General features: G+C 38.4%; 1 protein-coding gene across 2 annotated transcripts; it reads right to left on the bottom strand.

Annotated features, from left to right (window-relative positions):
- Positions 1-1,379: 1,379 nt before the first annotated feature.
- On the bottom strand, positions 1,380-26,993 carry LOC131269705 (acetylcholine receptor subunit alpha-like). 2 transcript variants are annotated; one of them, XM_058272199.1, is made up of 12 exons: positions 26,781-26,993; positions 22,706-22,750; positions 21,770-21,879; positions 19,998-20,178; positions 7,638-7,753; positions 6,511-6,679; positions 4,993-5,129; positions 4,830-4,918; positions 4,690-4,744; positions 3,490-3,609; positions 2,392-2,638; positions 1,380-1,571 (listed from the first exon to the last, which is right to left on the bottom strand). In XM_058272199.1, exons 1-12 carry the CDS (start codon positions 26,991-26,993, stop codon positions 1,380-1,382), a joined length of 1,674 nt encoding a protein of 557 aa, XP_058128182.1. The 2 variants fall into 2 exon arrangements, with proteins under 2 accessions (XP_058128182.1, XP_058128181.1); XM_058272198.1 differs by having other exon boundaries at positions 2,392-2,659.

Below are 26,993 nucleotides of genomic sequence, written 5' to 3' on the forward strand. Positions count from 1 at the left end.
TGTTACCTAACAAATCATATCCACTAAAATGTCCATTCCGTTTAACCAAAATGAGCTATGCCAATAAGCTTATAGAAACATAATGAAGACCATTTTAAACAAAACGCTTAAAAAAATCACATTCTTCGGTCTTCCGAATTTCTTTATCTAATTATTCTTACCATGGTTGTTAAAACGTTTTTTACCTGCTTCATTGTTTTTTTCTGTGTTCATACCTTGAAATGCTTAATATAATTTGTTGTCTACTTGAATTTGTTTATAGGTATTTACGTTTAGTTTTGGGTTTTTGCTTGTTTATACCTTTTGTTGGTTTGTTGTTTATCGTCGTGCTAGATTTTCACATACATACGTTTTGGTTTTTTTCCCCGCTCTCTTTTTTGTGGCTTTCTCTTGCTTGTTTGCTATTTAATCAAATTGTATTTTACTTCATTTCATGTACTGGCAAACATTTCGCTGCGAGCCGTTTCGCGCATAGTTTCAGTAAAAAAAATATTGAATTACACTTGTCTCCATTCCATATATTTTTTTTATAGACATAAAAACTCTACTCGTTTAAACCTTATGCTTAAATGTTAACTCTTGATGTTATTATCTGGATCTATAATACTGTGTACGCTTGCATGTATGTTTTTGTATGTCTGTGTGGCATATGTTTATATATATATATATATATAAATATATATAAATATTACTTTCGTACTCGTTTTGGTTGCGCGTTGTCTGCCTGTGCTGCCTGCTTGCATACTTTATCCCACGCCGCTGTTTCCACTTTCTTCTTCTTGGTTGATTATTTACACATCAGAAAAGAGGAGAAGGGTTCCTTGGGCTGCGTACGTGAGCCGCCTGTACTGGAGGCGCAGGGGATGGCTTGATGTTACTGTGCAAATGGGAGTCTTGGCATTGTCGTTCACCGTACCATTGGTCTATCGAAAATTTCTTGTTTTCTGTTTTTTTTGTTTACTTCGTATATAAAAAGCCGTATGGTTTTCTTAAAAACATTTCAATCAAAACTAGTCCAATGCAAATCCCCTCAGGTTGGGCCGTTTGGTGCCTATTGTTACCTTTAGCAGGAGACGAGTGCTACCTCCGCGGGCACTGGACTGGACTTGCAATCAATCATACGCTCATCTCCCATACACCAAATTGCCACCAACCAGCAAGGTCGTTTATCCTTTTTGATCATACACTGTTGTGCGCTACATCTCTCTATACTAAAACCCTTCACCTTCCTAGAGTAAACAGCGCCCGGCAACCAGCAGCCGATCGTACAGCAGCAGACAGGCACTGAGACCCATGGCGCACACACAGACGCACGGCACGACGAGCAGACCGAACCCGAAGCCGAAGCCGGCAAGCGGTTGCGGAGGTGCGATCGTGCGCTATTGCGGAGGGCAGCGGACGACGGTCGACGTAGCCAGCTCATCGAACGTCTTGTCGATCGGTATCCGGTCATCGTAGAGTGTCGGCGCCTGCAGGATGATGCCGGCCGTCCCGGCCAACACCGCCAGCGTGAAGATCCACAGAAACAGACGGTCGAGCACCATCGCTACATACTTCCAGTCTTCCTTGACCTGTCAGGAGCAAAACAAAGAGCACAGTGTAGCCATTACCAGGACGGTATACCAGTTGTTAAACCACCTATCCTATGGTTGATGGGAATAGAAGCCTTATAACACTAAGCACTAGTGTAGAGACGGCATCCTATTTTTATTACATGGTGACCATTATATTCTCATACACTTTTTTAATCGAGCCGCCTTCCATATCTAGGGATTTTTGAGTTGCTTACCTAGACTTAAGGGTTCTAAGGACCTCAAAGCAACCCCAATAAGTGGAGGTAAACATTTTTTGCACCACCTAACTATTTCACCACTCACATGTTTATTAATTCTTGTTATCTTATGTTATTTTATTGAAAAGATATAATACAATTAAATTTTGAAGAGCTTGTTGAGCGAATATTTTTATGGTCATTGTACGTTTTGTATTTTCTTGTTTCAAGTTTTTTCTTGTTTTTTTTTATTAAATAACTTTTCAGTTATTTCAGAACTAACAGCGGTCTTTTCTATGAAGCGGTTGAAATTGGCAAATTGAAATTTCGTTAATCCTCAAACTATTCTGATTTTTCTTTTTTTGATCTTCTTTAATTTGTATTTGAATTTGTATTTTTATTTGTATTTGTACTGTTAGTTTTGCAAACTACATTAAAGCAATTCATGTTAGGATATAACTATTGTCAATTTCCAAATCAAAATACAATTCAGAAAGTTCCATTACAATAGTTTCAAATTGATTCGAAACTAAATCAAAAAAGTCATCATGCATAGGACCCCAAGCAGTTGCTTAATTTGTTTACCCTGTGTTGCCTTTCCTTACGTTACGGTTTCGTACCTTTGTCGAGTCCTCGAGCATCTTCGTGTGCTCGGCGATGAACCGCACGCAGAAGCAACTCCGGTGCACCTCGGTCGAGCAGACGGTGTGCGAGAACGCCGGCTGCTTGAAGGTCGGACTTTTCAGGCCGGACGGGACGGCCGTGTCCGCGGCCGTCGACATCGACAGCTCCTCCGACTCGGAGTGCGGCAGCGGAATGGGACCGTGGATCTGACAGCTTCCGCCGAACGGGCCCGTACCTGATAGACTGTGCAATTGAAAATGGCTTCTGTCAGTCCGATGTTAGTGGTGTCCATTTGCATAGGCAATGAATTGATTGATTTATTTCATAGGGCATCGTTCGTTTTTTTTAGTTTATGGGGTTGTTTTTTGTTTTAATTTGTTTAAAGTATAGTCTCGAACAAAAAAACCATTGAAACACCAGTAAGGGAAGCAGAGCGATGCAGCGTATGGATGTGGTTGTGATGTTTTTTTTTTGTAATTTTTTTACCCATAGAAAATATCACGTGTTGTACCAGTTTGTGGTGTTTTTGCCGGTTGGATGTTTTTTTTTATCATTTCGAAATGTTTCCATTTGATTGCATCGCATCAAACGAGAAAAAAACGATTCAGTTTAGAATCCGGGGTTTTTGGTTTCGTGTGTATCCAGATAATAATATTTATGTAGATGTAGATGTACATTTAAGTACACATGGTATATTGTTTGTGATGGTAAACGATGCAAACGCATTAGCAAACGGATGCGAGTAATCCAAACCAAGAAAGCGAAATTCACAGCGGGCATTTACAGTTTATTACAGACCAATTTTGGTTTTTGTTTCGGTAGTAGTTGAAAGCAGCACACATTATTCAACCCAAGAAACGCAAAATCAAATGATGAAGTTTGCGAAAGATGCATAGCAAAAAAGTTTTGCAATACAGTGTTTAACAAAGTATGCAACAAACGAATGAAACAAACCGTAGCAATCAACAGAGAATGAAAAGAGTAAATATTCGAAACAAATGAAAGAGAAAGAGAGATATAAAGAGAAGAAGAGAAAGAGAGAAAGAAAAAGAGAGAGAGAAAGATTCACTTTAATATTATTCTATCATAAATACCTTGACGGAGAAAGATCTTCTTTAGATGGTGTCCTATTAGTAAAACGAGCTATACGGTTTAATGTAGTATTTGAGTAATAAGGATAAAAGCAAGCGTGTAGGTCTTTTGATAGCGTTTTTCTACGACAAGCAGAAAATCCCAAATACAGAGAAAAACAGGAAAGAAAGAACGAGAAGAAAAAAGAAATGGTAGAGTAATCGAGCTGGCATATTGTTTTAAAATATTGTTTTTGTAGTATTGTCGAGATGGTAAACATATGTTTTCGAAAAAAAGAGGCTTGTTGTTGGGACTCGTTGGGAGTGCTAAAAAGGAAATTGGTGAGAAAAAAAGTAAAAGAAGGGCATAGGAAGAAGAAAAGTTACAGAGCAAAAGTTTGCACATGGCCAAACGTACGGAGCGAATCAGTACCACGAACAAATGCAGGCAAAATGATTTAGTGTAAATATTATTCTAAATGCGTCCAGTTGGTCGCAGCTTTGGTATCTCATCTTTTCAAATGTGTGTTTTTGTGTGCATGTTATTAATTTAAGCTACGTTCAACAGGCGTTTTTGCTTCGTTCTATATTTAACAGGGAAAGACCTGTTAGTGTAATGTAAATGTAAATTAATTACATTGAGAAAACCCGTACACTGTTTTTTTACTGATCGCATTGAAGCACTAGAAACGAATTACAACGAATTAGAATAGACAAAAAAGCAACCGAGGCTGAGAGTAACAGATCGACCCAAACGGGGTGGATCGATAGCCTAGAGTTTAGATTTATATTTTTGTTTTATAATACAAACAAAAACGGTTGTTTTAGGAGGCAACACCACCCCACTATTCAGAAGAAAATGAAAGAATTCAAATAAATAAATGCTAGGAAACACAAGTGCTGCCGAGAGCGTCAGGTAGGGAGCATGAACGGTTGAGTGGAAAGATTGAACAAGCAGGGAATAAATAATTAAAAAATATGACTAAGAAACGATCCGGTAACGGTGCTCCTTTTTTCAAACATCAAAACAAAAGTCAACGGTAAAATCAATCAACAGAGCAAGACTCAAGACATATCGGTAAACAGAGAGTTTGAAAGATACGGAAAGGCAAAGACAAAAAGAGATAGAGACGGAAAGGAAGAAAAAGAAAGTGAGAGAGAGCGAGAGAAAATGGGGAATGGAAATGAGGGGATGAAGTATGCGGACCAACCGGTGGCACGTACCTGTGGTTTTCGATGTACGGCGGTCGCTTCATGAAGAGAAATCGTGGTAGAAAATCTGTAAAGCGTGTCGAGAAAAACGGGAACGTGGTAAGCCTGCCGTCAACCGTGGGAAACAAAGTTCGACGCTGATCGATACTTACCTATAAAAAAAGTTTTCACCCACGGTGCCATTCGGTGGGTTTGGGGTGATCGGAAGTGCACGTTCAGCACCACCACTGTGACGCATATACTGCAACAGAACGTACGGAATGGAACGGTTTGTACGGTTGTTTCGGGCAGACGGTGGTATCTAGCGCTACTTACCTGATTGAGACGAGTATCATGGCGAAGATGAGATACTTTCCTAGCAAAGGCACGACGAGTGACGTTGGCGGTATGATTTCGACTACCAGCAGGAAGAACACATGGAGACTAATCAAAATTGAAATCGAGAGCGTGACCTGAAGGCAAGTTCGAGAGATGAAAAGTAATTACGCTTCTGAATACATTAAGCAGCGCTCGCATAAGATAATGTCTGAACGTCGCAGTGGTTCCGTCGGAAAGTTGAACACAGTCGAGAGCGTATCATTTTGATCTGAAAGTAATACACTTTCAAGTTTTAAACCTTGCTTTCCTTTACGAAAACAAATGCAACTTTTATACAAAAGATGTATTTTTTTTAACCAACTAATAAATGTTAACGTTTAATGAAAACAAAACTTTGCATATGAATCCTCAATCACAATATCAGCTCTTTCTCTTTGGTTACTAACAACAGAATATTACACGTTTGGTAATTGTGTTAAGTTTACCGAAGTACTAATTAAGAAATCGCCACCAAGTACTGGGCGCCTCCATCGTTTGTTTGTTCTGCTTTAATTTAAACGTTTCCAGTATGTTAAACCTCTTTTCAATGTCTTCTGACGTTTTATAAATTTAGTTAGAGATTTATATTTTTGAAATTAATGTTTAGAACAGTTTATTGTAATTTTTACAGTACCATAAAATTGAGCCACGGTTTGGTTTTTGTGTGATCGTCGAAGTACTAATTAAGAAATCGCCCACAAGTACTGGGCGCCTCCATCGTTTGTTTGTTCTGCTTTAATTTCCCCGTTTCCGGTTTGTCACACCTCTTTTTAATGTCCTCCCTACGTTTTATAAATTTAGTTGAAGATTTATATTTTAGAAATTAACGTTTAGAACAGTGTAGTATAACTTAAACAGTACGATTGAAATGATCCACGGTTTGGTTTTTTATCTGATCGTCGAAGTACTAATTTGGAAATCGCCACCAAGTACTGGACGCCTCCATCGTTTGTTTGTTTTGTTTCAATCACCGTTTCCGGTTCGTTAAACCTCTGATCACTGTCTTCTGATGTTTGAGAAATTCATTTAAAAATCAACTTTTTTTAATTAATGCTTACAACAGTTTAGTGTAACTTGTACAGTACGGCTAAAATGATCCACTGTTTGGTTTGGTGTTTGATGGTATTAAATATTCATATTTTGCGAAAATAAAGTCTCTAGTTGAGCATGAATGAAAAAGTGAAGTAGAAAAATATACACTCCCAGTGAAAGATTAGCGGTGTTACGTGGCGCGATATTTTACGGCGTCATGATGATCCACCTCTGTTTGCTTCCACTCCAGACGGTGCGATAACAGCCGACCGGCTCATTCGACACTCGAGTGCGAACTTTGCGCGCTGCAAATTAATTATGTGCACTGTGACAACGCCCTCGTGCGCGTCGTCGACGATGCCCACCCGCCGGGCACCACTACGTGTCGCACCGTTTACGGATGGCTCAGTACCACCACATTGCCCCTCCCCCATAGGTGCTTACCTTTTCTCCGCTGTCCGAGGGCAGATAGAATGTGAGGACGGTCAGGAAGGAGATACCCATACACGGTATGATAATGTTCACCGTGTAGAACAGCGTCTTGCGACGCATGGTGATGTTGAACGTGATGTCTAGGTACGGCTCGTCGCAGCAGGTGTAGAACTTTTCGTTTCTGTCGCGCGTGGAGAGAGAGAGAAGAGAGTGTGTCAAAAGCTCGAACCGCTTACGTATATTGGACGGGAAAGCAAGGAACACATTTTCTATTCAAGTACTGATGCGAGATACATGCGGAAGGAGAGTGGGTAGGATGGCTGGTGAGCCTAAGATTCATATCTTGGAGTTGTTGGTGGCCCTTACAAGTTCTAACAATGATTGTAACCTGGGATGGAAACTTCCACCTGCATTTTGGTTAGTTCTAAATAGCTTGAACTAACTTTCTGAATAGCTTTCAATAGCATGTAACGTTTTTTAAACTGTTAAAAGTATCAGTTTACGTGCTTATTTAACACGTTGACTGCCAAGCGTTTTTAGCACACTTTTTAGTACAATCTTTTTTAATTTAATCCTTTAACAACATTTATTAAATCAACGATTTGCGAAGGCTTAGCAAAAACTTAGCTTCCCAAAGAATTGATATTAAATATTACTATAATGTTTATGTTCCATTTTCATTCATTTATGAGACATAAACTTTTTAGAACTAATGACAGCTGGTTAACAAAAATGATAGCCATGGCAGTCAACGTGTTAATGCATTTGCTCATAAATACATTTAGTAATCTTCAGGGCAGGTATGGCTGAAGCTGGCCGTTGCGCCTTAAACGAAGAATATTTAAACCTTTACTTAGAACTGGCTTGCAAGATTGGAAACCGGAAAAACTTTCCACATCATTCAACTTTTCATGGTAAAGCGTATAGAGGGCGTAATTAACCATCAAACTAATTATCATAACCAACCAGGTACAATTTAATCAATTTGCCTTAGTTCAGACGAACTGTTTCCTTTACGCTTTCTTTTGCTAATGGGAAGCTCAAAACGACCGCAGATTGAATCGAAAGCAAGCATCGATCAGGAAGAGGGGTCTGGTAACAACGAGCAACTACTAGCAGGGCGAGGAATCGCCACTTACCTTACTGCCGGCACCTCCAGGATGTCCCACTCGACCGACATGTAGAACTCGGACAGATCGACGCCGACGTCTACAATGTTGCTGCCCGACTTTTCATCCATATGCCGGAGGTCGACCTGTTGCGGTTTCGGTGGTTTATAGGTGTGGTTTGACGGGATGTAGTGCGTAGGTTTGCGTTTTTTTTCGTTTCGGTAAAGTTGCCATTCAAATATGGTTTTTTGTTTTCGTATGTTTTGATTGTTTAGTTTGTTTTTGCGTGCACCGTTCACAAACGGGACAGTGGAGGGCGAAGATGGGAAAGAGAGGCAAGAAAGAAAGGGCGAGATAGTAATGCTTCGTTATAATAGCATTGCAGCAATGAGAACGAAATGATCGAATTGTTTTTTTTTTCTAGTTTTGTAAAAGAAGTAATGAAGTGGTGATGAAAGTAGCTGTGTTGGTAATCGTGGCAGTGACTGTGGTGGTGGGTTTTGCATTGGAATAGATTAAAGTTACTGATAATAGTTGTTTTTTTTTGTTGTTGGGTTTTCGTTTTTGATTCGCTCCAAACAAAACCATGAAATGTAAACTGAAGACAAAACTTATTTACATATGGATGGGTGGGTGGCCAGTTCGATGGTGCCAAAATAAGGAGATTTGTTTTTGTTTTCTTGGACTAGTGAGCGCACGGGAGGTGTGATGGCGGGGAGATATGCAGGGAGGGCGAATGAGAAGGCCAGGGTGCAAACAGCTAAAAATGGTAGTAGAGTTTTATACAAAGCGAATGTACAAGTGTACAGAATGAGCGAAAAAGACAAGTTTACAAAAACAAAGCACGTAATGATTCGCGTGTATGCTAAGTGTAGCAGTGTGTGTGTGTGTCGTTTTATATGTGTGTGAGTGTGTGTGTGTGTGTGTTGATGGGGAGGGGGAGATATAATTTTATGTTTTTGCGGGGTGGTGAGTTTTCTTTTACTTTAATGTCTTAAACAAATTAGGGGAGAACAAAACCATAAATGGAAAGAACGAATGAAGAAGAACGAAAGATTAGCAACATTTACGATGCAACAAAGTGTGATGCACACGCACTAGAAGGAGACGACGACGATGGCCAACGAGGGTGAACGGCTAGCAAGCAACCCAGCGACACTGAGGGAAACGATACTCGGTACAGCAACTACATACTCGGGTGCACATAGCAACGTGCAAGGACGTTGCAACCGACAGATGAATGTAGGAGTGGACATGCACAGTGAATTCAATTACGGACGGGCGAAGAACGCCTATGTTATTCATGCAACAAACGAAAACTCTACATACGACATGAGCTTTGGATTGCAAATGTTTTTGGCGTCTCGATTCTTGCCACGCCTTTGCAACACGTTAAGGGTTGTTTATCAAAAACGAAACAGTGGCAGAAATTAAAACAAACAAATAGATCGAATTAACCGAACTGTAACGGGCTGATAGAGGAGTGCTTTCCGCAATGCAGGCATCGACAGCAACAACACTGCTTCATCCGGGCTAAATGGCTAATGACAGTCCGTGTGTATTGCGTGGTTCAAGGGTGAACAGGTGCAGAAGCAACTACTCCAAACATCAGCCAATGAAAGCTAGCTAGATATAAGGCAGAAGGAATGAAGATGGGTTCACTTTTTGATGAAATAACGGCATGATTACAGAGGAGCATTGAATGGGCGTCTATGCATTGTTCGCTTTTGGATTGATTGCTTTTTAACACGTTTACTGCCAAGCAGTTTTAGCCAATCAGCCAAAATTTTTTAGTACAATCTGTTTTAATCAAATTTGTTTATAACATTTGTTAATCCGACGGTTTTCGAAAGCGAAGCAAAGATTTAGCTTTCCAAGGAACTGGTATTCAGAATTATTATTGTTTTTATGTTGTATTTTCATTTATTTAGAGGTCAAAAATTTTTTAGAACTAATTGTTGCTGTCACCCATTTTACGGGTACAATGCTGTAAAAATTACACTAACGTATCCTTTGCGAAGTCTAGTCTTTGTCTGGTGTACGAAAACTGTTGGTTTCATAATTGTTTTGATGAAATTTTATCGAAAATGATTGTACTAAAAATGTACTAAAACAGAATGGTGGTCGTCAACGTGTTAAATCGACCAGCAATCTTCCAAGAGCGCACTTACGTACGCACATGAATGTATATGACTTTTGTGTTCAATCAGTATATTTTGTATTGAATATTTTTAAAGTGTTTAGTAGTTTGTTGTGCAGTATTTTATCTTCAGCAGTAGCAGTGCAGAAGTTGTACAGAAGTGCAACGGAATGAATGTCGAGGGTATGGCATGAAACAGCAAGATTAGTGACCAGGAGGATTAAGAAATGTTTTAAATGCATCGTAGGATTATTTTGATGAACCGTTTAAATGAGCAACGGGGAACGCTACGGGGCTCTAAGACGACTCTTAGCAGGGAACTATACTAGGGATGATGCTTTTGGGAACGACACGACTGGGAGGGAGGGTTGGTATTTGGTTTAGAGTTTCGATTTAACGCTCCGCTTGGAGTTTAGCGCTAGCATGGAGTTTATGGCAGGCAATAGTCATTTTTTGCTCGATTGCATGATTATGTTGATTTTGTACATTTTTTTTCTTCATTATCTCCCTCTCTCTTTCTTTCCCTTTCTCTCTCTTTGTTTTTAATTTTCTTTCTCACTCATTAGAGAGCCTTTGCATCATGCATTCGCCGTAACGCTACCTGCAATTTTTATTTATTTGGATATTCGGGAAAGGTCATGGGGGATGGTGTGTATTTATCATTTAACTATTTATTTTTAGTTTTTTGGCTTTATAATGCATCGCACGCATTCGAATGTTTATCACCACCGGCAGGCATGGCGGTGCCGTTTGAGCTTCAGTATCGTTTCGGTTTGACCCGAAACTTAGTTTAGAGGATTTTTGGTTCATTTTTTTTTGTTGGTTTTTGCTAGGTGTACAACTTTCACAAGAACGCAAAGAAACATTAAGTACGAGTAGAAACGCAAAAGTATGTTTTTTTTTTTATGTATGACAAACACAACAACCACAGATTAACACGCGAACACGCATTAAAATAAATGATTAAATTACACTAGTAGACAAGGATACAGCAACGCTAGCTATCAGTGGGCTGATGAGTCAGAAGCTAACGAGAGAGGCGATAGAGCGATCGGGGTTCGTTACCAAAGCCGCTTGCGGCAGTGAAACTATACGGAAATGGCTTGAAATCAATCGTGAATCTTTGTAATTTTTTTTATCATGTTTTTATGTCTTTTGTGTGTACCCGTATTAAACAGGTCTATTTCAGAAGGCTTACTTCTTACACGCGCCACTAAACTGAAACACAGGTGCTAACGAATACAGGGAGTTACTTTTGTTTTTAATTTATTCGATTTAAATTCATTAAAGTTTAATTCAAACTTTGATCACATTGTCGCTTGGAAAAAAACATCACGAGATAAAATCAAAATAGCTAGAGGTCGCAAAAGAAAAACGCAGGCACACATGCACAGGCACATTACTTTTCCGGAAGACGGTTCTGGTCTAGTCAAATCGTTTATTCTGCCGGCGAATGGGCATTCGCGTGTGAGTACGTACGGGGTCCGAAGAGTCTTTGTATTGGATAGTTTAGGAGAGTTTCGTTCGTGCATGGTTCGGCCTTTAACTCGAGTGTGAGATTAGCCGAGAAGAGGAGCGTATAAATTAAAAGAACGTATTAAAGCCCCCAATTAATATAAATACCCCGACCCGTGTAGGAAGGAGGAGAATGTTAGAGCATAAAGATAATTAGACGGGCCCAGCTCCGATCTCCTCACACGTTGTATGTTACGCCGAAGACGAAAGGAAATTGGATTGTTGTGTTATTATCTCTACCATACGATAATGATTTTATATATGGACGTGGTACGAGAAACTACAGATAAAGAGTGAATAATATATGTTTTTAAAGAAAACTTCTACAAATAATCATATATAATGAAGCACCACGTCCATTAAATAAAACGTGCAGGATCAATTCAAAACACATATACGAAGGAACGACGGTCCAAGAAAGAGGGCATGAAGGTGGGGGGAGGGCAATCTAATCAAGGAAATAAAGAGAAAATTTTCAGGAAACACAGGTAGAACCTAACATTGAGCGGCAAGTAACAAGACGTTAGAGAAAAAGTGATAGATAGAGCGTAAGAGTGGAAATAGAAGGGACAGAAAGTGTTATAGGCAGAATAAAGAGAAGTGAAAGTGAAACAAACAGTGGGGTCTCAGATAGATAATGAGAAAACTGAAATAAGAAGATCGAAATAAATGCTATGAAATGCATAACATTTCATGAACGTTCTATTCAACGCAGGTTCAATACAATACAGCGCATACGACCGATTCAGCATTGAAATGCTCTTTTTGTCCAAGTTTTGTCATGAAAGACTCGCAGTCGAATCAGCAGAATTAAAGTACGAATGTCTGCAACACCGAGACAATTTGGCACAAAGGGCGTGTATAAGAGGTGTATCAAAGTTGAATGGACAATTGCAATAGTTAACTGAACAAAATAAAAAAAGCCTTATTCTTCAAACGAAACAAAACACCGGAATTCAGAGGACTAACGAAGAGTTACCCGAATTAAAACGATTTGTGAGTGACGACACACTTTTCCTGTTCCCATTCAGCATCAATTGTAATTAAATATTGGTAAAATTAAGTTGGAGTAGATTTACGGGGCTTAAACATTGTGCAAATAGTGTTTCAAAATGGCGTGATTTTTGTTCAGTAAAATGTCCATTTGTAAATTATTATTTCATTTCACAAAAAAGTTTTCCAATTTGATTGGAAATTACTAAAATAAAGGTTACAATAGCTGCTTTTATAGCCATTCAAAAAGTGTTCACATACAGTAAAACTGTTGCCAATTGGATAGAAATTGGGGAACGGGATCGGACAACAGCATAGAACGCACAAAGAACAGGAAAAGGGTAGCATTGCACATTCAAACCTCAACGCAAATAGGAAACGGAAAAGAAACAACGAGTATTATCGAGGAAATATACGAAGAGTACAGAAGAACCGCAGCGGGTTTTCGATGTTGTTCGAATGGCTGAATGGCATCATTTCGGGGGCCGAAGTTTTGTTGACTGCACTACTTATGTAAGATGAGTTCAAAACAGATGTAATGTTTGGATGGTTATGAAAATGGTGGATCAACATAGTAAAGAAAGGTTTCCAGGAAGGAAACGGAAAAGAGTGTAATCGTAGAACTTGAAAGGGACAGAGCTAAAGACAGTAAGAGAGCAAGTTTGATGTGGCAGAACGTGGCGGAAGAAGCTAAAGAGTTAGGTTCAACAAGGAGAGAAGACGAAGGCTCAAATGGAAAAAAACGAAGGGGAGAGAGTGGGGGGAAAAACGGAACGATGTAAGGGAATAATTTCATAGTGATTTAATTACCTTTGCTAGTTCTCGCTTTTCAAGTTTTCGATCGAGTCGTAAGCAACTCTGCATCGAAAAACATTCTTTTCCTGATTTGCTACCGTCTCTCAATCGTTTCCTCGACAGGCGAGTACCGGTGGCTACTTCGTATAGGCCTCCTTCGTCTTCTCTTTACTTTCACATTGAGCTTCTAACATTTGTGTGCTGTTTTAGCACATGGAATCAGCTACGGACGTGCTACCGATAGATATAGGAAGAAAAACGTCTACACGCAAAACATTACACGACACGTGGGGTACAGAGAATCTCTGGGTGTTTTCTAAGAACAGAAAACCAAGGTTACGGTTTCGGCAGCGTGAAACTATTCTTGGATATGCCTCGAAATTCGTGATGGCTCTTGGCCTGGTCTTAATAACAATACTTGGCGTAGAACTCGTTTGAATGTTAGTCTCAAACGTTGGAAGATCCTTGATCCTGGCTCGCCCAAGCACTTTCGAGCAAACAGTTGCTAACACCTGCAGTGTCTCGATAGTGCTGTTCAAAGTGTATGCCATAGATCCGCGTAGTAAAACATGCAACAGTACGCGCCGGACTTCGCACAACCAAAGCAAATCGCCATCTTCAAATCGAATATCATTGTGGGTAGTGTTAGAGTTCACTTGTCAGACTACGGGACTTCAACTCAGTCAAGTGGTTGACACAGTGGGTGAGTGAGGAAGTTTCACTGTATGCGTTCTGGTCTCAGTGTCCATAAAAAAACTAAATCTATAATAAGACTCAAATACAGCCGAATTTTATATTTGGTTTTAAAATGGTAGTTGGTTCGATTTATTGAGTGATGAATGATCGATGTTTGTTTCACGGGTATTCAACAACAATCGTAGACAGTATCTGTGGCTGTAGTAGCAGTAATCTAATTACCAATTTATGTTGAAAATAGTAACTTCATATTTTTAGTTCAACGGTATATTAGTATAAGTAGTTGAGATGATTCTAGCAGTGTTATTAGAGGAATAGTAGTTTGAGTTTAATTAGTTCCAGTTGTACTAGTGGTATTGGTAGCAGTATTAAAAGTAAGTGTAAAAGTGAAATAATAAAAGTATAGATAGTACCATTGCTACACATTCTTTTCCTTACCATGCAAGTTGGTTGCAATAAGTAATGGTTAATTAACTCTTTGCGGCCGCTATTGCTTCTAGGTTGCAGAAATATATATATGTATATTCATATAGAAATTAGTAATTTTAAGTTAATTGTCCAATCGAAATGATGGATGGTCTTACCCTGTCACGCATGGGTAGGATATAGACATACTTGATGTAAACCCTGAGGCGTGATGATTCATGTATAAGAAGGAAGGAAATAACTTAAACTGAGAACAACGTAAGGGATACGTAATAGAAAGCAAACCTATGGTACAAAGACAAGGCAGAAACGCGACTAGCTTAATCTGAAACTCTCCTTTTCCGTCTTTGCTGAACTGAGAAGGATAGTTTGATTTCCAAAATGAACACAAAATTTCAGACAAATAGACTTTACTCATTAAGCAGGCTAGACAACGCTTCCACTGTACGTTAAGGTAAATAAATGACAAATGCTTTTACGTTTATGTTATGCTTTAAATTTAATATTAAAATATATATTAGATTAGTCGAAAAGTCTGCCCACATTGCTGAGTGTTCCAACACAGTTTATTGAACAGAAAAAAAAAACAATTTAAATAAAAAAATATTCAATTCAGTAATAAGACTTTGCCCGTGGATGACGAATAATTGCATAATGCAAAACTCCGCTAGGACCAAACTTGCTAATATATGCTTGCAATCAATTATAATCTAGGTACTTTAAAAATAAACCGTATTCACTACTCTGCAGTGCTGCATTGAGTTTAACACTGAGGAAACTTTACGCTAGGGATGCAATACCAAATCGTTCCTTATGCTGGTCAATCCAATCGGTAGGTAAACACATAACTGAAGATTACATTAAATGAAAACAATCGGCACCGTTCGCTCTACAAAATAGGGTGGTAATATTACTTAGAAATTTGAAAACAAAATATAACTGATGAAAACAATAGCATTTGAATCAATTAAATTTGATAATAGCAATCAAACCTTGCTTGTTAATTTTAACAGGCTGACTTACATGAAGAAATGTAAAGCAAACAATGGAAAAACAAGTTAATCGCATGACGATAATAATTTTCGTTTTTAATTCTGAGTTCCATTTTTATAGGCGGTAAAGCATGTAGGAATTATTTTTAAATTTTTGATACACTGCGCTACAAATAATATGCCGAACGCCAGAGCTTTGGGCTTAGCGATCTTTCTTTATTAAGTTATTTATGTTTGCTTTTAGTAATTTGTGGTTTACGATAAATAAATTAGTAAGTACATTGTTTCGAAGAAAAATTAACGGTAGGTCAATCAAATAAAATTATATCATATCATTAGCAACCAATTCCTGAAGTTGTTGAAATTACCATAGCACACATTGAGTTGGAATGAAAAGCAGGCCAAAGATTAAAGTTGAAGCCGCGGAACGAACCTTAAATCGATCGGCTTACTAACGAAACTGGGCATCTTCTTTGCTTGTATTTGTAATCGTTAATGTAAATTCCCGATTCATCAAAATAACATTTACATAAATGTACACAGTTCAGAACAGGGCGCATATATAAATACACTATATAGCTACACATGAATGCTATATGAATATCTATATATGATAAATACGGAGAGGTGCTTTTAATGTGGCACAAGTAACAAATTTGATAAACATCGTAGAACAAGAGACGATTGAATCATTTGAATTGGTGTAATGAAATCATATTGCTCTTAACCGCGATAAAAATAATTCAACTTTGTTTTGACAAAATCAAAGAAAATCAACAGTAAATGAAGCATCAACACAAAAACATTACACAATCCCTTTTTTTCTTAACTCAAAAAGCAAACGGGCGACATTAGAACATTACATAAGAATTCCAATTATGGCATCTAAACAGATCCTCTAGGTACGTCACAAACAAGAGACAACAACAACAAGACATTTCACGTACTTTGTTGCTGCTAAGTAATGCTTGCTTTATATAAAGATAGTAATGAAATGAGGAGATGCAACAGAAATGATAAAAGACAGTCAGGATGCAAAGTAAAATTATGCCTTAACCAAAGGAATGAAAAGGATGATGAAAAAAATAAATTTGTAAAGATTATACAATTAAAAAACCTTAGTTGACATAGGTTGCTATTAAAAAGTACCTAATTGATTTGATTTTAATAAATTCTTCCGAGAAATTATCGAAACTAAACATGATGTAAATTAAAACTTGAAAACATAAAAAATCTGTGAAACTTGAATCAAAAACATAATACGTATGTAGGGGTTTTTTTCAACATTTAGATTAGTTGAATTTGTTATTTTATAATTGAGTATGATTTTTAAAACAATTGTTTATAAATGGAGGAAAAATTATAACAAAAAAATTTCTTGCACCTTAAAACCGTCATAGGTCCAGCTGCCCAATTTCAAAACACATGTCTGTACATCGTATGGGAAATATTCAACATCGATCGAACACGACGATTTGTAAACGGCTGGTGGTTGCCAAATGACCATACCATTATTATATACGGTTGCTTTGGTCATTAGGGTTACCTCATAATGACCATCAGCACTGTGGAGAGAAGAAAAACGCAAAAACACTGTTTAAACCTGCTTAGGGAGAGTATAAAGAAAGAAAATGAGATAGTGATAGAGAAAAATATTGATAGAAATTGAAAGGACCAAGTAGTAAGGTAGAGAGGCTGATAGAGAGGAACAGAGATAGTAAGATATAGGCAAAGTGCAGAAGAAAAAGATAGACAGAGGTAAGAGGTAAAGAGAGGGAGAAGAGAGAAAAAGAGAAAGTAATTAACTAGGAAAAGAAATGGCAGCGTAAAATTCACAAAGGAGTATGAATCAGAGTAACAGACAAAAGGTCAATTCCTTATTTGTCTTGATTTTTCTTGTTATCTCATCTCCTGTCAAGGATGTCCTTTTTTTTAACTCCTTGACAATAATGAGAGGTGATGGGAGAATCCTAGATGGGAAATTAGTATAATACATTTTTGATACTTGTGTTTTTGTTTTCGACTTCATTTGATATATACACGGCAGCACCCTTGTTTCGAATTTATTATGAATCGAAATCGGTAACCTGCTAGAAGGACAAGAGTGCTATCGCTAAAACGACCATGTTTGTGTAAATGTGTGATTGTAATGTAAGTCCAGCGTACAGTGAAAGTAATGGTTGGGCATGACGTTGCACTGTTTAACTAAATTAGAGAGACAACATGTCTTCAGTTTTCATTTTTACTTAATGGGTTTTATGGCTGAACAGTTGTTCCAGCTCCAACAATAGATGGACAATCAAGTTAGTTAGATCGAGTTTATACGGACAAATTAACAAAAGTATGGGTCGAAACTAAACCAGGTTAGAACAGGTGTAAAGAACAGCATAGAGTTCTGCCTTACTTTCGGCTGTCAAGGCATTATGAGGTTTCTCTACACACTAGGATAGAAGGAAACAGTGTTTTAATTCCAACATAAAACGGAGTATCTGAATGTGCAAAGGAGGAATCGGATTGATTATCTAGTAAAGATTATTAACTATTTCACGAGTTACTCCTCCGCTTATCTTACAACCCTGAGAGTAACTAACTGAGGAAAACTTGTATTGCACCAGCTAAGAATAATTTCGTTATATTATATTATACATTCGGACCGTAACGTAATTAAATTGAACCAAGAAACAATCAAAAGTGAGAGACTGCGAGGGAGATATCCAGCAAAAGAGCGAGACGAACAAAAAGAGAAGAAAAGAAAAGTGGAAAGAGTCAAGGATAAATCATAGTGAAAGTATTCACAAACAAGAGAGAAAGTCTAAGTGGATAGACGACAGTAGGAAATAGTAAAAACGAATAGAGAGAAATAGAGAGAGAGAGTGAAAGAGCGATAGATGGAAAAAGGAAAATAAAGAGCAGTAGTAAGTGCGGAAGACAGATATCAACTTCAGCAATTAAGCATTAAAAATGACATATTGTAGATAACACTCCAGACTGATCAATTGATAAAATTTTTAGACAAATAATTATGCATAGTAAATACATGTCTGTAAGTACTTCATTTACCAGTACATGTGCTTGTGTCTGTGTTGGTAATTATTTACATGTTTGTGTTTTTATTCGCGGGAACTAGTAACATACTACATTCGTCGAAGTTTGTCGCGCAAAACATCCGGTGCACAGTTTGCCGCTTGGTCCGAATTGTTGTTTTACTATCCTTTATGGCGTTTATTATACCAAATACACTCACACATTTTTCGCAGCAGGTTGACATTGTTAGAGACAGTCTATCTCGACTTAAAGAGTTGAGTCAATTTGAGTAAACAAAACCATATCAATTCCGAAATTAGATTGTAAAACCATGTAGGTTTTAATCAACGCCAACAATGTTTGTTGCAAAAAGCAAATAAGATTTTTAAATGTTGGCATTTTTCAATAATATCAATAAACGCATGATTGCAAGGTAATGAATTTGTTATTCCTTTCAAATTAATTAGCATGTGACTGATTTCTTAATCAAGTATTTTGTGTGTAAAAATCATTGGATCAATTTTAAGCAATTACACAGACCTGGTGGTCGCTGTCAACATAGACAATTTAAAAGGAATCGATATGAATGAAAGGATCAGCAGAGCTCTAAAAATCGCAGTAGTATGCAAGTGAGTCTCAATGCAAACGCATCAAGCGAGCCATAGTAAACAATTAGTCTAAGGGGTGAATAGTAGAAGTTTCAGCACTAGTAGCAGAAGAAGTATTAGCAGTAGTTATAGTAGTAGTTGATAGGAACAATTTCTGTGTCGTGGTTGTTGCTCGAAGGTACGTTTGTGTTTCTTCTCGTTCTTTTTGTTTTGCAATCTTTCTCATTCTTTCCAATGGTCGCAGCAGGTCATATGCCATATGATTGTAAAACAGTTTTAACATTTAACATTCGTCTTGAGATTATCTTTTTCACGATCGTTAATTGATATATGCAAAATAAATACTAAAACAATAAATACACATGGTTAGAGAGTGGTCGAGCAAGTAGATAGAAATAATTTAGCTTGATGAACTGATGGTTTGGCTTGCTATACATCGAGTTGGCTTTTTGTTTTTGCTTGATTTAGCTATTTACACATGTTTATATTAGCTCAGTTTTTTTCTGATTGGATTCTAGGATGGGAACAAATATTGAGGATCGTGACACATGATGAAGATGGCTTTATGAACGGAAAAGCTAAGTATGAATAGTAACATAATGTATCTCAAATTAAAAAAACACATAAATACAAATTTAAGAAAAAACGCCCATGATGTAAGAAATACAGGAGTAAATATGGAAAACTGTAATAATGAATCACTCGGATCAAAGCAAAAGAAATTATGAAAGCACACAAAACCAAAATAAAATGGAATGAAAATGAGAATCTCTAAAAAAAGTTTCATCACAACCAGTAATATACTAAAATGATGGTGAGTGGTAGAGTAGCAAACGTTAATCATCAAATGATAAACTCTATGAAACAAGTTAAATATAAACTTTGTCTAAGGCACTTTTTTGCGGGTAACAAAAACGTTACAAAAGAACGACGGCACTAGACCGGTGAAACAATGTGAAAATGAAAGGAACGTTTGAAGATCAACAAATCGTAATGTAGTTGCACGTAAAACAAGGGTAGACAAACCTAAATGGAAATAACAAAGGAAAGGATGACCAACGGAGCAAAGGTGGTACGGTTTTTTTTAATTCGGTGAGTGGTGGGTATTTATTTTTGATAGTGGTGTGATAGTGGTAGTGGTTATTATTGTTGCTTATTTTTTTATTAAGAAAACCAACGGATGAACATTATAGAAACCTACCTTAAAACCATCATATGTCCAACTTCCAAATTTCAACACGCATGTTTGTTCATCGAATGGAAAATATTCTACGTCAATTTCACATGATGATTTATAAATGGCAGGAGGTTTCCATTCAACCAAACCTTCCGAATATATAGTTGCCTTGGTAGCTAACGTCACCTCGAAATTGCCGTCGGCACTGAGATATTTAAAAATGGGGTTTAAATTCATCAACTGGACGGATAACTGTTTGTGTTTGTTTTTTCAGTGGTGTACATTTTAAAACATCGTGCGTGTTATAATTTACAGTATCAAGTTTAAATATATGTAAATTTAAATCGAAGAAATTCTTAGTGGGTCTTTGCGAGTTTCGTTTAAGTTCTCTTCAACTTGTCTTTAAGTGTAGTGGCTGGTATGTGCATGTTTATCGAGTGTTCATATGTTTTCTTTTTACTGTGGCTAAGTTTTGGTTGATATGTAATAATTGCTAAAAAAGAGCGAGCTAAAATGTATAAACTTTTCACTTCGTCTTTGGGTGTAGCTCGATGGTACTGTTTCGCTTTGGTAGTTGTTTGAGGCTTCTACTTGAATAAAAAAAATAGAGCGATTACCTAGTGGAATAATAACACACAGACACAACAAGTTCAAGAGTTGATAAAACCACAAACATACAAAGTATCGACGGGAAAACAAAAACCGAATCGAACAAACGAATCGTTGCCGATTTTGGATGGTGGAAATTGGATGAATATATATGCGTTTACTCAAAGTTATAATGCAGGACGGGCATATAAGAGGCACCCATAACTAGAGACTTGAGAAACACGGAAAATGAAGGAAATTATGATGGAACTTAAAATTATGCCAACATTTTTAAAGCTCCTTTGGCATGTAAAAGTAAGAAAGGTTCTGAAAACTAATTGATGCAAACTGAAGATGTTTTGATGTGGTATAATTTAACTGGCATAGGAGCGAATGGAACAGAAGTTCGATAACGGAATGTAATTTTGGTCCCAAAATCGACTTGGTTGTGAAAACAGATAGTTCGGAACTCGATGCAAAAGTTGGAAGCAACGACACAACGGGCTTTGGTCCGGATGGGCAAAGGTGAAAGAAGAAGTATTAGATATGGAACGGAGTTGAGTGAAGAGAAAAAGGGAAGTGAAGCGCAGACACACACCCATCCACACATACACACACACTCACACACTCACAAACACACACACACAGGTAAATTCACACGAACACACAGGCACACATAGACGCACTTTCGTACGACTTTGTGTTGTTACATTGTAGCGTTGCTTTTGTTTTACATTACTAAACCAACATTCGTTTTCTTTTTGTTGTATGTATGTTGTACGTATTACACTTTCTTGCCGATTTTCACGGGTAGAACTACACTTCAAGTTGCAGTTTCTGTTCCATTGTTTCGCTACAAGTGCATTACACCGGCACCTGCTCATTTTTACACCTTCATTACAGCTCGCTTCAGATCACGCTTACAGCGAAACTAAGTACACATCACTAGAGCATCACGTTGCTAACAACTGTCGTCACGCAGTTCACTTTGTGCATCATTCATGTTTCTTCTTTCGGCCCGTTACGAACTGAGTTGCAGTACGTAATCCTCAGTGTCCTTTAATGAGTACTATGTTAAAGTGAATCTTCATACAGATACGTCCTGCGTTCGGAAGCTTGTTTGTGTTTGGTTTGGCTCTTTTTTCTTGCACCCTTTTTTAAACATTTTTCACTATCAAGCCGCTGGCTATCGTTACGCTCATACTTACTTGTTATACAGCACTATGTCTGGCCGCCAGATGTGGTCGGATGGAACGTGCAGCATCTGCACTCCACCGTACTCCTTCGGCTCCCAGCGTAATTTGTAGTCGTACCAAGACTTTCCAGCATTGGAAGGTTAATTGAAACATGGGAAAAAATGCGATCAGACGAAGAGTTCGACAAGGGCGATTGCAATGTTCAGTAGGTTGGTGGTAAGGGGCAGGTTTGAAATTTTGTTAATAAAATTTGGTTGCAATATAAGTTTCATCCAAACCAGAGCCAGATTAAAGGTTCTAAGGGCCCCTAGAGTCTATAAGTTGTCAAAAAATTATGAATTATGTATCTTTAAGTAAAATAAATAATAAAGTATGTAACGTACCAGTAAATAGGCCATAATTATTTTGAATAAAAATATTTTTCATGTGTCGTTTTATGATTAACACGTTGTGCTTAACATGAGTTTTTTGTTTCATTGTACAAAACTAATAAGTCCTTAAATATTTTCTAAGTAATTGTTTATAAGAGATATATTTATCTTTTCCTTAAAATAAAACACGAAAAGATTCTAGCACTGATCCATACTATGTTGCTCGTTATTTCAGGTGAAAATTATTATTTTCACATGTAGCAGTAAAGGAATTATTTTTAATATTTTCTCTTGCAACCTTAATATCATATATTTTTAATCTTCAATTTTCAATTTGGTTGGTTCAGTTGAATTATGCTTTCACTTTTTGAAGTTCGTCGAATGTAAATGACTTTTTCGTAAATAATGAATAGAATTCGATCTTCAAAAAAAAACAATCAAAAGTTTTTCACCAATAATAACGAAAAATAATCTTAAAACATCTTACACCGAGAATCCTTACTAGATAAATGAACATCTAAATAAACGTTAAAATAAAATATAGAGAAGTTTTTATTCTTGTTCCAATTGTACGTACCTGTTCGACCCAAAGATTCGTGGTCATGATTTGATTCTTTAGATTCTGTGAATGAGACAAAACGGTGAAACACAAAATTACCACACTGAACTGTGAACCCTGCAAAGCGGGCGAGCTTTAATTTCGCTTCGTTTATTGCTCAACTCGCAAGCAGACATCCGCGGGGTTATGGCTTTTCGATTGCGCTCCGCCACAGGGAATGGCTGCAAACCTGTATCAATGTTTAAAGACCGATCAAGGTGGCGTGCGGTGGCCAAGGAAATGCTACACAAACATTTTTCCACCAGAGGGCCAGAAGCGGGTTGAGTGGAGTTCATGCCGCTCCTAGCTGGCAGGACTCGTTGTAAGCCGGGTGTTGTCGAGTGGCGTTCCTGCCGCAAGCAGGTGGCTAACAGACTGTTGCCAATGTTCTACGATTTTTCTACTTCACTCTTTTCTCCGTTCTTTCCTTCTCAAGTCTTGCCATAGGAAGCTGCTGTCACTGCTCGTTTCCTCTTGTTTCTTGTGCCCTGTAGCTGGCGGACCGGGAGATCAAAAAGCGGCAATCGGAATGCGGTGGAAACGGCTGAACCTGCCACCGAGCTAGACAACAGGTCGGACGGCTTTTGGGCTGACTTCTAGCGGCGCCAGAAGTAGCAGCCCATGCCAGCAGCTGCATAACCCAAAACCAGGCCACGCTGGACGGAGCTGATGACGATGTACGATATGTGCGATGCATAATGCACAATTTTTCGTACTCGTCAAATCCTTTCATCAACCAGACATCACCATGTTCGTTTCTGGTTCCGTGGTGGCCCCCGGGGGGGAAAGGGTGTTTTGTGGGCGATTTGTGCCTGTTTGCACGAGTGGCACCAAGTAGCTGGTACTTATGCATGAAGGCTCTTTTAAGGGTCGCCAGGAAAAAACAAGTGGAGCAAAAGAAAATGCTGCACGAAGGAAAACCATACCTGCGAAGAAAAAACCATGGGTGACTACATTAAAAGGAGTAGCGTATGATTTTCTCCACGGAAATATGCTACGAATTCCGCAGGAATGAATAAAAGGTGATAATTTCAGTAAACTAAACCAAACCCGTTATATAAAAAGGTTCACTACTTAAAGTTTGTGTTTGGAAAATAGGGTCATTTCCATTTTTTATATCGTTTTTTATTAGTTTGAATTAAAAAGTTTTACTTGACGTTAGATCTTTTCATGTAAATGAAAACAAATTGTAAACTTTGTTTAATTTAATTTAAAAATTTGCAATGAAGCTATAAAGCTATTGATGCAAAACTTTCAACCATTCAATGTTGTATAAAAGCTTCATAGAAAATTAAATTTAAAGGAAAAAATCTCTTTCGGTATTGAAAACAAAATTTTTAAGCAACTCTTTAATTTTGAACGGCTCATTATTGCGAGTGTAAACAAAAGTAAAAATAAAATAATACTTGTTTTTTTCAAACACTTGATCTTTTATGAAAAGCACCATTCGTAAACGATAATGAATTGATTAACGTGTTATAAGTTAATACTTGGTAAAATGCCCGAATAAAAACTGTTTGTCGTTTCAAAATGTATTCATCGACTCATTAGAAAATTCAGTCTCAAATGAATGGCATTAAGTGCTAAAATAATTCCTATTGGTTCCAAAAACATAACTTAATCTAAATAAACTTAAAACATAAACTAGTTTGTTCAATTTGCCTGCGAAACTTAAATTTTAATGTTAAGTAAACAGATTAAATCGAGAAAACAGATTAAAATTAAAAACAAATTAATAACTTAACAGAGCAAGTTTGCGAATGTTAAAATAAACACAACAAACAAGGATTATGGAAAGGATGTGTTTGTTATTTTAAAACACTGATGAAAATAAAATATGTTTAATAGAAGGAGAAAGTGCACATTCAAATTGAATTAAAACCAGTGCATATTATCAAAACATCGTCTAGTATCGCAAAGACCAAGAGGATAGTTAGCAACAGTGTAGCAAAGAATAACGTCAAATTGTTAAATGAATCGCAATCATATGCTATGCAAGATAAACGTACCAAACCGGAGCCGGAGGTGGAGAGAAATGAAAACATTTGCTTTCACCGTTGCGTTATTGGGTGATTTCGGCTCGGCTGGCCGGGAAAGCACTTTTCTTGCTGCCGTAAACACTTTCCGTGTAATGAGACGCCGGGTCGACAAGCGTTTAGCCGACACTTAAATATTGCATCCTGCCCTGAGCCCGAGTATTCCCGTGGCGAAGACCCTGCTGTCTGTTGATGGCCCCCAGGAGGGAGGTTGCAGGAAGCAGGAGGGGAAATAAAGGAGGTGCTGGACCGTACCGTACCGTGCCGGGATGGTGAATGCTAATCTATCACCAACCGACCGTGCCAGAGCTTTCCTGGAAGTGCGGATAAACCGAGGTTAAGCAGGGACAGCGGAGAGGATCTTTTGATATCGCTCACGGTCGTAATTATATGCTTACCGGCAGGATGAACATTAAAGGTTAATTACCACGCCCGCGATATCCCTCCAACCACTTCCCATTGCCCCCCTGAGGCGTGTGCCTGTTGCTTGGGAAACAAGCGATTCAATTCCCCGCGCGGTGAGGGCGAGGGCTGAGAGCGGAGGACGCAAAGGCGCAAGGCAAGCGGTCCGCTGCAGTCGGTATGTTGCTGCTGACACTTTGCATCAATTATTAATTTTGCACTCTTCGTCAGAATAGCAACCCGAGACCCTTCTCGGAACGTCGGACGGCATGGCACGCCGTCGTGCACTTAAACCGTCCACCGTGAGGCCTATTTCTTTAATATGGCCATCCTTTACTTTCCAACCCGGGCACCCGCATTCCAGTAGTGATGGGCATAATGACTCTTTCGACCGAATTGAATCAGACTGGACAAGCATCACGATGGTTCGAATCTTTCGAACGATTCTCTTTTGTGATTTGAATCGCGCAAAATGAGCTATGAATCACCATAAAGATTTTAATCGGATAAAACGGAGATTGGACTCCTAAAAAGTGATTGGAATACGGTTTCGAATCATAACCAAGTATTCTAAAGCAAAGTCTAAAAATCACCAGAAAACGAACGCCGAATAAGTGGATATACATCATTATATTTTTCTCGAGTTGGACCCATGTGGGATTTGAATTCCTGTTTGAAATCCCCGATTCGGATTTAATTGGAGTTCAAATTTTTCAATTGATTTGCGATTTGTTTTGCTCTTTTTGCTCCTTTGCGCTCCTATCGCTCCTCTTTGCCCTGTTACGAGCGCAAAATGAATGTGTTAACTTGTGTTTATAACAATTAAAACAGGCACCGGTTCAACCCCACTGGTATCAAAACCACACCAAAAACATGTAGAAAAAACACCATACGAACATTGTGAGCTAATTCAAAATCAATGAAAAACAATAAATGTAAACCGGTAAAACTAAGATGGCTGTGGTGCTACTGTACTGTATGACAATACAAAAGATTATTCAAGTGCACAGAGCTGAGCCGATAACGCAAGGTCATCTCAAAATTCGAGAATTGTAATTGAAAAATATCGACTAAGTTTGGACGATCATCTCGAAAAGACTCTAATAACTCACACGATACCGGAGTGCAAAAAATGTCGGCAAAATGTCTGTGTGAGAATCGAACGTCTTTCGATTATATGCGGGTTATGAGGAACGAACAAGAACGAGAAGATCTAACGGAGCGAAAAGAGCGTGAATACAGTGCGACACTTTTTGGAGCTAGCTAGCTCCACTCCTCAAAAAAAGCCGATGTTTACAACCCTCATTCAAATATGTATGCCCGGAAGTGACTCTTTTTATTACTCATTCACTCTTTTCCGATTCAACGAGGATTTGGAGTCAAATAAAAAAAAACGAGTTCGCTCTGACTCAGTACGCACATCACTACTTTCCGCCGCAAACGACCTCGTTTCGGTTCGGTCGATAGTGGCATCGTATCCTTGCACTACCGGTGCTCCTTTTTATAGTGTAATTGCCCGCCCGGGTACACACACACACACGCTTACATAAACAGGAAACACTGGGCGCAATGAGGCAAACTAATGAGTATCTACACGGTGCCTGGCCAAAACTTACCACATCGATTAGCTGCGACAGCTTCAGCTTGATGCAGACCCGCAGCACGTCCGATGTGTTGACGACGGGCCGCACCAGCTTGTTGTAGTTGCTCAGCAGGTCGTCGTACAGGCGCTTCGCGTCCGGGTTGCCGGCGACCGCCCCGTGCACGACCAGCGCCGACAGCAGCCAGGCCCGGAGCGTCTCGCCGGTGGTCGGTGTGATCGTCCGCAT

Source organism: Anopheles coustani, chromosome X, assembly GCF_943734705.1.
Source record: "Anopheles coustani chromosome X, idAnoCousDA_361_x.2, whole genome shotgun sequence".
In the NCBI taxonomy this organism is placed as follows: domain Eukaryota; kingdom Metazoa; phylum Arthropoda; class Insecta; order Diptera; family Culicidae; genus Anopheles; species Anopheles coustani.

What these genes read in the sequence shown, in the direction of transcription:
- LOC131269705 (XM_058272198.1), bottom strand. Translation starts at nt 26,993, where the DNA reads ATGCGGACGATCACACCGACCACCGGCGAGACGCTCCGGGCCTGGCTG. An exon ending in CGAATCTTTGGGTCGAACAG is followed by an intron (nt 21,880 to 22,705) that starts GTACGTACAATT and finishes AATGCTGGAAAG; the next exon opens with TCTTGGTACGACTACAAATT. An exon ending in CCGTACATCGAAAACCACAG is followed by an intron (nt 3,610 to 4,689) that starts GTACGTGCCACC and finishes TGCTTGTCGTAG; the next exon opens with AAAAACGCTATCAAAAGACC.